Source organism: Dromiciops gliroides, chromosome 2 (assembly GCF_019393635.1).
Source record: "Dromiciops gliroides isolate mDroGli1 chromosome 2, mDroGli1.pri, whole genome shotgun sequence".
In the NCBI taxonomy this organism is placed as follows: Eukaryota; Metazoa; Chordata; class Mammalia; order Microbiotheria; family Microbiotheriidae; genus Dromiciops; species Dromiciops gliroides.
In genome coordinates this window covers 691,190,444-691,202,461 of record NC_057862.1, presented here as the reverse complement: position 1 = coordinate 691,202,461, position 12,018 = coordinate 691,190,444, and the positions used below count along the sequence as shown (strand labels likewise).

Sequence of the window (12,018 nt, the reverse complement as noted above, 5' to 3'; positions counted from 1 at the left end):
CTGACCAGAGAAAGGATGGCACAGCAGGGAGGGACCTTAGAACACAAAAACTCAGACCTGAGAGGGCCCTTAAAACAGAACAGAAACAGACCGGGCTAGCGGGATCCTTAGAGACTATACCTCATGACATCTGAGTTGACTTGGGAAAACCTTAGAACACAGAACATTGGAGCTGGCATGGAGAAACCTTAGAACACAGAACATCGGAGCTGGGAGGGGTCTTAGAATAGAGAACAGAGTGGGGGTACCTACCCCACACTATGGCAAAGTTGAGAAACTTGAGAACATAAAACACAGAATGTCAGTTGAGAGGAACCTTTGGGCACAGAAGAGCAGAGTGGGGAAGGACCTTAGCCACAGAACAGAAAATGTTCTAACTAGGAACAACCTTGGGAAACAAACACTAAAACCAAACAGAGGATGTTGGCGCTGGATGGTGCATCACAGATATGTAGGATGTTGGCACTGGATGGTGCATCACAGATATGTAGGATGTTGGCACTGGATGGAGCATCACAGATGTATAGTCTGACCCCCTCATTTTATGAAGGATGAAACCCATGCTCAGAGAAAAAGGGAAATAACTGGGCCAAGTTCACCCTGAGTTAAGCATGAGGGCCAGGACCACAACTGTGATCTTGTATCTCTTTGATCCAATTACATTTTCTAGGCAATTCATTTCCTTAAAACAGTTAGACAGTGACTCCCTCTGCAACGCCCTGAGCTGCATGTGGAGGGGTTAGTAAGACGATTAAGGCCCAAGGGGGTTTCAGGCTAGCAGGAGAGGAAGACCTATGTACAAATAATGAGAAGCCACAGGAGAATATGTCTGAGACATACAAAGGGATATAAGAATTCTCAAGCACGAGAAATCACTGCTGTTTATTTTTAGGGAGTGGGGGATGGGCTTTGAGAGGAAGCATCATTGAAACTGGATCTTGAAAAATGGGTAACTTCTCAACAGGTAGAGAGAGCCAGGAGAGCAGGGAATTCCAGGCCCAGCTGCTTTAATGAAGCCACAGAAGTCTGATTTCCTGTCTCTTTCTCTTGCTGGTTGGTAAATCACAGTCTCTGTGAGCTGCTGAAACACCCCAGAGCACCAGGAAGTGGAGCCCCCAGCTAACAGGGACCCCAGGCTGCAAAATGTGCTAAAATGTGGTGAAAGCCTAATCTATTGTCTCCAAGCCCTTGAATTCACCATGTGACTGCAAACATGGCCAGGAATGAAGGTTAGCGATGTCATTCATGCAATGGAAAAAGAGGCAGACACAAAGTGTGGGCGGAACCGTTACTTAGAAAGCAGCCTGGCTCCTTCTCTAAACAATGCACTTCATATTATCAATTAACATCCATTCAGGACTTGGGGAGTCGATTAGCTCCTAAGTATGGTCTTCAGCTCTGAGTTCCTGCTTAATACTAAATGAAATCCCCAGAGAATTTCAGGCTGTTTCCTAGGATTGTAGATAATAAGCCCGCAGATTCTGAGCTAGAAGGGATCTGACAAGCACCCCCATTTTGCATATAGGGAAATGAAGGAAGTAAGAGGTTAAATGACTTGTTTAAGGTCACACAGGAAGTAAGGCTGGGAGCCAGGATTTTATCCCAGTTAGAAGATCAGAGATTTAGAGCTAGAAGGGAATCCTGAGTCCAACCAATCTGCTCATCTTTCAGATGAGAAAACTGAGGTTCATTGGAGGGTGTGTGGGGGATGATTTTTGTAAAGTGACACACATAGTAAATGGAAAAAACACGACTGGATCCAAGGTCACACTAAGGCACTGAGACCACTCAAGGTCACCCAGCTAGTGTGCAGGGGGTCAGGCTGAAGCACGTTCTGACCAGGGCATGAATGAGCTCTAATAAATATATCTCCTGAAAGCCACCCGGCCACCACGGCTGCCACTGAGAATTTAAGAATGAACAGCACATAGAGATCTCTCCCACAACCACAAATCACACAGGGAGACTGTCAAGTGCTGACCTCAGAGCTCTGCCCTCAGAGGCCAGGGCAATTAAGGTTAGGAAATGCCTGAGTCAACTGGAACACACAGAAAGGTGCAGCAGAAACTGGGGGAAGCCTCCCAAATTTCTTGGAAAGGACTCCCAGGTCTGCCATGGCAGATGTAACCAAGAAGCCACAGAGGGCGTGTTAAAGAGTAACAAATTTGGGGCCAACATTTTTCTGGTAGACATCACTAATTGCATTTGATTACAATTTACTATCTACTTCTTAGGGTCAGGTTGCCTTTTTAATTTTTTTTTTAAATCAGTGATTTTCAGAGATGATTTTTTTTCTAGAAATATTCAGCTAATGTGGGGCCTTGGGAAATGAAATGGGATAATAGAAAATGCACTAAATTTGAGCATCAGAAGACCTGGATTCAAATCTAACACCTGCTACTCTTACTAGTCAGATGACCTCGGGCCAGTCACTACACTCTCGCACGGCCTCAGTTTCCTTCTCTAGAGCTCAGATGAAGGGTTGGGATGAGAAGCCTTTGGGATCATAGATTTAGAGTCAAAATGGCCTCAGAAGTCAACCACTTCACTCAGCCTTATTTCACAGATGAAGAAATTGAGGTCCATAGAGGAAGGTGGTTTATGCCACTGTGACCCAGGTAAGTAGCAGATGTAAGTTTCAAACCCAGGCCCTTGGACTATGGATTCTGGGGTCTCTCCATTGTACTGCCCACCTAATGCTAGAGCTGGAAGGGGCCTAAGAACACCAGCATTGGGACTTTCCAGGATATGAAAGACCATGTCATGAAGCAGCCAAAGACAACGAAAAAGCCAGATGGCCAAAGAGTCAGGACCTGGGCTCCAATCCCAGTTTTTGCTACTTAGGGGGTGACTCTTAGAAAGTCACTTAACCCTCTTTGGGCCTCAATAACCTCATGTATAAAATAAAGGAGCCTTTAGGGCCCCTTCTGGCTCCCCTCATTTTATTAAGGTGAGTAAACCAAAAATCAAATGGGGAGGCTGTATATAGGATTCTACCCTGGAATCCTCTGGACCTAGCAAGATCCCTCACACTGATAGAGGGTCAGGAAGGTGTGGGTTTGACTCCCCTTCCCCCTCTCAGATCATCCTTAGCTTGGCCTTTCAGAGCCTCAATGGCTCCTAAAATCAGGATGATAATAAGACCTTCTACCTCACAGAATTCAAAGAGGTAATTAATACGTGAAGTTGTCTGTAAACCTATGGGATTAAGCGTCAGCTCCTGTTATGAGAGTAGATGCTTGATCAATGTTTGTGGAATTGGATGAGGTCAAAAAGCAACTGGAAGATAGAAGGAGAGTGACCTTGGCAGGCAGCAGCCCCCTGCCATCTCCCAACTGTTCCTTCCACTGTCCTTTACTGCTTCCTTTCATCTAATAAGGCCAATGCAGCCTATTGTTTTTTCTCCTCAGGGCTAGAATCCCTCCTGGCAGGAGATAGATTTCCTAAAATCAAAGATGGCAGCATCAGCTAGTCCAGCAGGAAAGGGAGGAGGGAGGGGGGAAGGGTCATGGTCCTAGATTGCAGACAATTCTGTCTCATAAACCGAGAGAGAGCCAAATGTTTATTAGAGGAAATAACTCCATTTATGAGTTTGCATTGCCAATCAATCCCCCTTTATCCCCCAAAGGGGAAACCCAGCCCAGCATTCAGTAGCTCTGCTTTCTTCATTTGGTGACTTGAATTGTAGGGGATGACCAGTGACATCTCCTTACATGCTAGAGCCCAGAGGGAGCATCCAGACCATTCAACCCATTCATTTTAAAGAGGAAGAATTTGAGGTCCAAGGGACCTCATAGGGAAGTCACAGGGTCACAGATCTGGACAAGGGAGGGCATCCCAAGTTCCTTCCCTGGACACCAGGCATTCCAGGCCATGCTGCTAACATCATTTATTAACCTTCTGCCTCTTGGAATCCCTGGCTTACTTCAAGGCTCAGCTCAGCAGCCACCTCCTAGAGGAAGGGGAACCTTATCATACAATTGCCAAGGCCCTCGCACCAGAAATTACTTTTGTATTTTGTATCAGGTTTATGTTGAATTTTCTGAGTGCAATTGTTTGCCCTGCAGGTCAGGAAAGCTCCCCGTGACCAGGGACTGCTTTGTTTCCCTTTTTTTTTTTTTTTTTTTTTAGTGAGGCAGTTGGGGTTAAGTGACTTGCCCAGGGTCACACAGCTAGTAAGTGTCAAGTGTCTGAGGCCGGATTTGAACTCAGGTCCTCCTGACTCCAGGGCCGGTGCTCTATCCACTGCGCCACCTAGCTGCCCTGACTGCTTTGTTTCTTTTCTTTGTATCACCCCCAAATTCCTGGCATGTAGCAAAGGGGGCACTGTCCTTGTTATCCCACAGTATGAACCAGGCCTTCCTTCTCTGGGCTTCAAATCCAGACCTTTTTCCACTCTCCCCACTTCATGAAGGGTGACTTATCTGGTGCCTAATCACTCCTTTCCAGGGAGGCACTATAACATGATAGACAGGGGTCAGGCTTTGGAATCAGAAATGTGGGATTCAAGAACTGCTCCCAAGATATTCTATCGCAAATCTGAATCAGGGGAAGGAACTTCCATGCTGAGAGTCCCTCACAGTGTTGCAATAGTTGTTACATATCAAAAAGAAAAAGGGGGAGGGGCAGCTAGGTGGCACAGTGGATGGAGCACTGGCCCTGGAGTCAGGAGCACCTGAGTTCAGGTCTGGCCTCAGACACTTGACACTTACTGGCTATGTGACCCTGCGCAAGTCACTTAGCCCCAATTGCCTCAAAAAAAGGGGGGGACCTCCTGACAAATAAATATGCTAACTATTCTTCCAGCACCTTGATTATATCTAGTGTTTAAAATTAATGTAATTCTCTGTTAAGTGACAAATCAGAAGAACCCCTTAAAAGAATATGCATTTTTGGCCTCAAAATGGCTCTTTCTTTGATGGTGGTCTCTTACAAGGGCTTTAAATGATCAAAGATTTGCAGCTAGAAGAGATCTAAGGTACTATCTAGCATAATTGTCTTATAAATGGAGAAACTGAGGCTCAGAGAGGTGAGGTGATTCAACAAATGTCACACAGGGAGCAAGTTATGAAGACCAGTTCCCAGCCCAGTCTCCCTAACACCAAATCTAGAGTATTAGGTGAAGCTGTAGATAGAAAACTGTCCTGGAGTTGGGAAGATTTGAATTCAAATTTGACCTCAGACTATTACTCGATGTGTGACCTTGGGCGAGTCACTTAACATGCTTGTCTCAGTTTCCTCAAATCTAAAATGGGGGTAGAAACAGCACCTACTTGCCAAGGTGGTTGTGAGGATCAAAGGAGATAATATTTGTAATTGCTTGACACACAGGAGGCACTAGACAAATGCTCATTTCCTTCCTCTTGCTGATGCTGTCTCATATATAGGGTTGTTAATTTCCTTGCCCCCCTGCCACCTCCACCATTATTATCACTGTTACCCCTATCTTTTGTGCCTATCAGCTGACTTGTATTAGAGAGCTTTTGTTCTCTAGTCAAGAGGAGCTGATAGAAAGAAGGCTCCCTTGGCTGATTTTCCCTGCTGGCTTATGGTGTTTTCTCTTGGCTGGGCAGCCCCCCCCTCCCCCATCTGCCTTTGGCCTGTGCTTACCTAAGCATCATTGTCTGCAGGCAGGTAGAAGGTGAAAAACGTGCCAGCCAGCTTTGACTACTCAGTAACTCCAATCTTGTCCTCACGGGGGCGCCAAGGAGCCCTTTAATTGGTGAGGGGTTGATAGAGGCTGAGCAATTACAAGTCAGGGACTGAGTGCATTGTTAGGACCCAGACCAATGGCAGGGCACAGGTTTACACAGTCAGCACAGAATGAATTCAAAGGATGAGCAGAAAGCACTGCTACAGAAGGAAGAGCCTGGACCGATGGCTTGGGCCTAGCTGCCAGGCTCTGCTAGGACTTATTCCAGTCACCTTTGGCAAGCAGCCTGGTTCTGGCCTCAGTTTCCTCATTTGTAAGGAATTTTATAAAAACGTGGTGGGGGGGGGAGGCAGATAATCTTGAAGGCCCCTTCCAGCTTTGAGCCAGCAACAACGTGGTCAGCTCTGATTTGAAACAAAGGGCTCTCACGCAGAACTTTCCTTGGGAGGCTTGCACTCAGGAAAGCAATCCTGATTCTGCTGAAAATATGAACAAGGCCCTTTGGAAATGGAGCAAAAAGAGAGCAGTGATGGGCTCGTGGGGAGAAACCAGCTTCTGGGGATGTGACTATCTCTAAGGCGACCAGTGCTGCTCACTGGTCTGGGACTTCTGGACACTCACTGCCTCTTGGGCTCCAAGATCAGGAGAGGAAAGGGAGCTTCTGTGGTGGTCTCCTGGAAAGGACTGAGAGGAATTATGTGACCTCTAATATTCTTTCCAGCTGTAAATCAATGGCCTGAAGGGGCAAGGGGGCGGGGCAAGGCTCAGCTCACTCAGAAGACAGATAGTAAGAAATTCCCCATCTTTTCCCTGAGGTTCCAGCTCAAAGATGGTGGCAGGAGGCCTCTAAGTCCAAACTCTGCAATAAAACCTGCCTAAACATTTCACATCCAGCTGGGGGGAGGGAGGGGCCGACAATCCACACATTCTGATGAGTCAAAAGCCCTCCCAGAAAGCAAGAGTGATATGTCCAATGACTCAGGAGTCAGAAGACCCGGGTCCCAACAGGTTCTTCCCCTTCCAAGGCCTGTGCCCTTGGTCAGTTACAGCTTCCCATGCACCTCGATTGCCCCATCGGTAAAAATCAGGAAAATGACACATTAACTGTCTTTGTACCTTCTGGAGTTATTCTGAGAAAAGCTCTCTTGTCAGCTGCTAAAGGCTACCTTTAAGCACTCTGTCTGCAAGACGGATGTGCACGTCTCCCCAGCTTTCCAGTGTTAAATGCCCAGCCCACATTCTAGCTCCAAACCTAGCAGTTATTAAAAAAAAAAATCCAAGCCTGGACCACGATGAAATGCTGATGCTGGCCCACCGCCGGACAGCAGGTTAATGCAGGATGAGCTTATTTCTGCAGATTTTGTATTTTCCAGGACTACCGGGGACACACATGGGGACACACGGGCGCGCGCGCGCGCGCGCGCACACACACACACACACACACACACACACACACACACACACACACACACACACAGTCCTCATTCGGGGTCAAACCCAAAAAGCAGAGATGCCTTCCCCCTCCGCCAAGCTCCAAGCCAGACCTGTTCATTCTTTCACCAGCTGCGCCCATGCTGTTGCTTTCCGCTAACTTCCCTTTAAACCTTAAAGGGGGCCTGGTAGAATTGGCAGAACTGGTAAAGGCAGGGGAGGGAACAGAAGGGGGGGGGGCTGAGATGAGAAAGAAAGGGAGGGCGGGAGGCGGTGTGCAGGTGGCAGCAGCAGCCTCAGCCCCTTCCGAAACGGAGGTGTGCCGGGGGCTTTTATCCCTCTCCCATTGTGCACAGGGGCCAGGGAGGGAAGGAGGGAGGGCCCCGGACAGCCCAAGAGCCAGACCACAGGTTCCTTTTCAAAGCCTCCTTCCAAACAAAGCTCTCCCACCGGTACTGTTATCCGAGACTGCGAGGAAAGCCCTAAGGCAGCCCCCTGTGCCACAGTTTCCCCATCTGAAAAATGAGCGGTATTGGCCCACAGAGTGATCCTTCCAGCTCTGACATTTTGTGATTCTAGAAGCATTGTCTTAAAATGAGTAGGGGATTCCCTCTTCCATGGGGGATGGGGGGGAGGGGTGCAGGGGATTCAGAAATTGCAGGGGGCGGAAGGTTGTCTTCCAGGATTTGTCCTGCAGCAGACGTCCGCTCGCACTTTTTCAAGAAAAGCCTGCCCGAGTCTGGACAACTGGTCCCTCCGGCCTCTCTTCCCTACCCAGGGCTCTCTCCTCAGAGCGACTCTCCCCGGAACGCCCCCGGTATAGAGCCTGTCCTATTGTCTGAAGTGGCCAGAAAAGTTATGAGCTAGTCCTACGTTCAAATCATAATAACGATGATAAAATTAAAATAGGCATCGGGTGATTTCCTCCCAGCCGGAGAGTTTGGGTGGGAGAGTGTGCGGGTCTCTTGCCCTTAAAAGCACGGAATTGGCACGGAAGAAGAGGGTGTTTTCGGGGGTAAGGGGTGAGTTTTACCTTGCACACGAGCTCTTCCCCACTGTGCAGATGCACAGCCCGAAAAACGTGGTCTCCCTCCAGAGGTTCCAGCAATAAATATTTCCCGATGCAGGAAACGCAATGCGACAAGTTGGGAGCCTCCGGCGGGCTCGGGGAGCCGAGGTTGGGGCTGAAGCTCTGGCTGGGCTCGGTGGACCTCAGGGACGACAGCTCTTCAAAATCCTGGGTTTTGGTCCGAGGTCTCCCATAGCGTGAGATTGTGATCGGGGTGGATCTTTGTATGTTCATGAGGGTGGCGATCACACGCAAACAACAAAACCCGGTGGGGACGGGTTACAATCGCTGGCGAGTCCGGCTGCAGGCGCCTTTGTGTTAGAGATTAAAAAGGGGGGGGGGGAGCGAAAGGAGAGGAGAGAAGAGGAGCGAGAAGGGGAGGGGGCTGCGTGCAGGAAGAGTTAGGAAATCCGAGGGGCAAAGAAAGAGGCGGTTACGTTGGGCACCTCCGCTGCTGGGAAAGCGGGTCCTGGGAGCACTTTCTCGGCGGGCGGGCGGGTCGGCGAGCGGCTCCTTTTGTTCCCAGCACGGAACGCCGCCACCGCCGCCGCCACTGCGGGCGATGGACTGAAACCGCCGTTCGAACGATTTTTTTTAATGCTTCCGAACGTACGCGGTGAAGGAAACAAAGTAGCCGGCTTCAGAACGCAGCGAACTGCAACGTTCGACTGCCTCTGGGGAGCCCCAGGGAAGCTTCCGAGGCGGGGAAAGAGAGCCCCAGCTGCGGTAGTGGCCAGAGGGCGGGATCGCACCGGGGTGGCAGGGTCCGAGGCAGTGCGGTCAGCGGGCCCAGGAGCCAGGCTGCCCAAGGAAGAACGAAAGAAAAGTCAAAGCCCCAAAAGCGTGGAAAGAAAAAAGAAAGCTGCAGCCTGCGGGGCTCCGCAACTCCAAGCACAGCATACAGGATCCCTGGGTCCCCCTCCTCCTTTTTTTTTTTTTTGGTGGGGGGCGTGGGGAGGAGAGGAGAGAAGTTGTCTACGTTTTGACTGTAGATGGCGTCTTCACCTTTTCCCAGCGAGAGAAGGCTCCCCTGAAACGCTCCACTAACTAAAACGAGGGAGCATTGAACTTGGGGCGGGCGGACAGACGGACAGAGCGGCTGGCGGGCGGACAAACAGACTGGCTAGCGGGCGGGCGGGCGCACCGCGCAGCCAACAAAAGCGTCTTCCAAAGCGGCGCCTGGAGTCGAGCCCGGTGGCCCGGCCCACTCGTGGGACGCGTAGCCCGGGCGTCCTCGGCCGGAGAAGGAGAGCTCGGGGTCAGATGAGGCTCATGCTTCTCCAGCTCTGGCCGCCCGCTGCGGCTGTCGCCTCTGCTGCTGCTGTCCTCAACTCCCAGAGCGAGTCAGGAAGAGGCGGGGGCTCCTCGCGTGCTCCCGTGCCCGCGCAAGCCTCCTGGGAGCCCCTCGGGGCTCTCAGCCGGGTGCCCGCACACACCGCTAGCGTGGGCTGGAACGGACGGGATAGAAGGTTGTCCGACTCCGAGCTCAGGCCCCGATGACTCGTGCTCCCGATCAGTTCTCGCCCCGCTCGGGATCGATCTCTGCCTTTCTCTGTCTCTTCTCCGCTGTCCAGAAGAGAGCGTGGCTTTGCCAAGCTGCCGCGATGCGGCTCCGTGGCTCTTTCCTTGTTTCCCCTCTCCAGAACCTAAGGCGGAAATTCTCGGGGGTAGGGCAATTGGGGGCGGGGGGGGGGGAGTCTTGACAGTTTGAAAAGAAGCAGGCGAGAGGCCCGGCGGGGACTCTACTGGGGGCGGGGGGAGGCGGCTCGGTGAGGAGAGAAGCGAGAGGGCACCCACAGTGCCCGGGGCCGAGCCCTAGCTCAAGAAGCCTGCATCGCCGCCACGGCCCGTATTAACAGCTACTTACGTGGCCGGGGATCTCTTGTCTGACTGTGTCTGACTGTGTGTGTGTTTGTGTGTGTGTGTGTGTGTGTGTCTCTCTCTCTCTCTCTCTCTCTCTCTCTCTCTCTCTCTCTCTCTCTCTCTCTCTCTCTCTCTCTCTCTCTCTCTCTGTGTGTCTGTGTCTGTGTCTGTGTCTGTGTCTATGTGAGAGCGAGAGAGACTGTGAGGGAGCCTGTGCGCGCGCCAGTGAGAGCCCCGCTGTGCGCGCGCACCCGGCGTCTGGCTCAGCCTCCCCCCGGTGGCTCCCTAGTCAATGTCACCAGCACCGCCCGCCCCCAGCCCCAGCCGCTCCGCGGGGCTTCCCAGGCTTAAAGGGGCTGGTCCCGGCCCCGCCCCGCCCCCGGCCGCTCGCCGTTCATTGAGCCGCCCGCCCGTCAATCAGTACAGAGGTGGGAGGAAATGCCACTCCGCGCTCTGGTCGCCGCCGCCTGCTTGGGCTCAGGCTGGGGGACCAGAGCCGGCAGCGTAGGTCAGCCCATGAACGTATCCTTCCGCGGTCGCCTTTGTGCGGGGCAGAGAAGGGGCAGCTGGGGATGCAGCGAAGCACACGTGCGCAGCCCCGCTGTCCAGAGGGAGGGCGGCGCTCCCCGAACTGCTGCCACTGCAGGCGAGGCTGGCCATGAGGCCTGGCCCGCAGCAGTCGGCTGACCCCCTTTCCCTCCACTGCTTTCTTCCTTTCCCGCCTTTCCTTTCCTTCCTTTGATTCCCCCTTAGGGGTCTTCCTACCTGCCTGGCACCCACCCAGCAGGCGTGCATTCTCGGCACACGTGCTCCCTTCCTACTGGTCTCCCCCCCCCATCTGCCCAGATGTGTCAGTGACCAGCCCTCTGGGGGGTGGAGGTGGGGACTGGCTGTATTTGTTCTTGAGTAAGGAGGGGAAAGAGAGTCTAGGACTATGATCCTAGCTCACTGACTATTGACACGGCCCACCCAGGGCTGCATGGTTGCAGAGACCTGGGCCCTTTTCCTTTGTCATTGTCATTGTCATTTTCTTCCCCTTCGAAATAGAAATCAGATTGTCTAGGCAGCTTGGATCCAGAGAACCTGGAGCCCGGTCTTTCCCTGCATAATTTAGGAAGGAGATCTGCCCCCAGAGCCCATCTAAAGCAGCAGCTTTAAGCCTTGGAGGGGAAGGGAAAAAAAAGTAAGCATAGCATTTGCATTACACACAGAAGCCCCGGAATGGGCGGAATGGGCGCAGCCCCTGCTCCTTACCCCAGAGGCCTAGGCTACGTGCACCACACACTCTGTGGCTGCTGCAGAATTAAAGTCATTAAGCGGCAGGTGGTATTCTGATTCTGCTCTGCTCCAACCAGATGTTAGGCAAGGAAAATCCAGCCACTCTTGCATCCGTGCTATATGAAGTGGCCACTAGGTATGCTAAAACGCAGCCGGGAATAGTGGACTGATTCGTAAAGACTGGGAATACTATGGCTAGTGCTTTACGAATTGGAGCCTCAGACCAACCCTAGGAGGTAGGTCCTCTTTTGACAGATGGGGAAACTGAGGTAGGCAGGTTCATTGTCTTCCCCAGGATCTCATCTGGGAAGCAGCTGAGGCTACATTTGAACTCCAGTTTTTAAGACCCCAGGTCTGGCACTGGATCCACTGTGCCACCTTCTGCTGCTTTGTAGCCAGAATCATTTAGCTGAGGTGGCACGAGGGAAAGCATCCTTACTGGGATTTGCCCACTTCTTCTTGTTCAATTTCTGTTGGGCTTCTGTTTTTCACAAAGCACTATCATTCCCATATTAGACAGATGAAGCAGAGACTCAACGAGCCTCTTTAAGTACCTTTCTCACAGGACCATTGATCTGGAGCTGGAGGGGTCTTGGAGCTCACCTGCTTTGACCTTTTGGGACCCAACATTGGGGTGTGACTTGCCCCAAGCGCATCCTGTTAGCCATAGACCCAAAATTCAAACACAGCTCTTGGGAGTGCAAGGCCCTTACCCATCATGCCA

The 12,018-nt window shown here is 51.6% G+C and overlaps 1 protein-coding gene across 1 annotated transcript in view; it reads right to left on the bottom strand.

Annotated features, from left to right (window-relative positions):
- The window catches only part of TRIB2 (tribbles pseudokinase 2), a 37,129-nt gene extending 27,427 nt beyond the window's left edge, over nt 1-9,702 (bottom strand). The window contains exon 1 of the mRNA XM_043988577.1: nt 8,118-9,702. Coding sequence (XP_043844512.1) covers nt 8,118-8,387 — 270 coding nt within the window. The 5' untranslated portion in view covers nt 8,388-9,702. The remainder of the gene's footprint in view (nt 1-8,117) is intronic.
- Nucleotides 9,703-12,018: the final 2,316 nt, after the last annotated feature.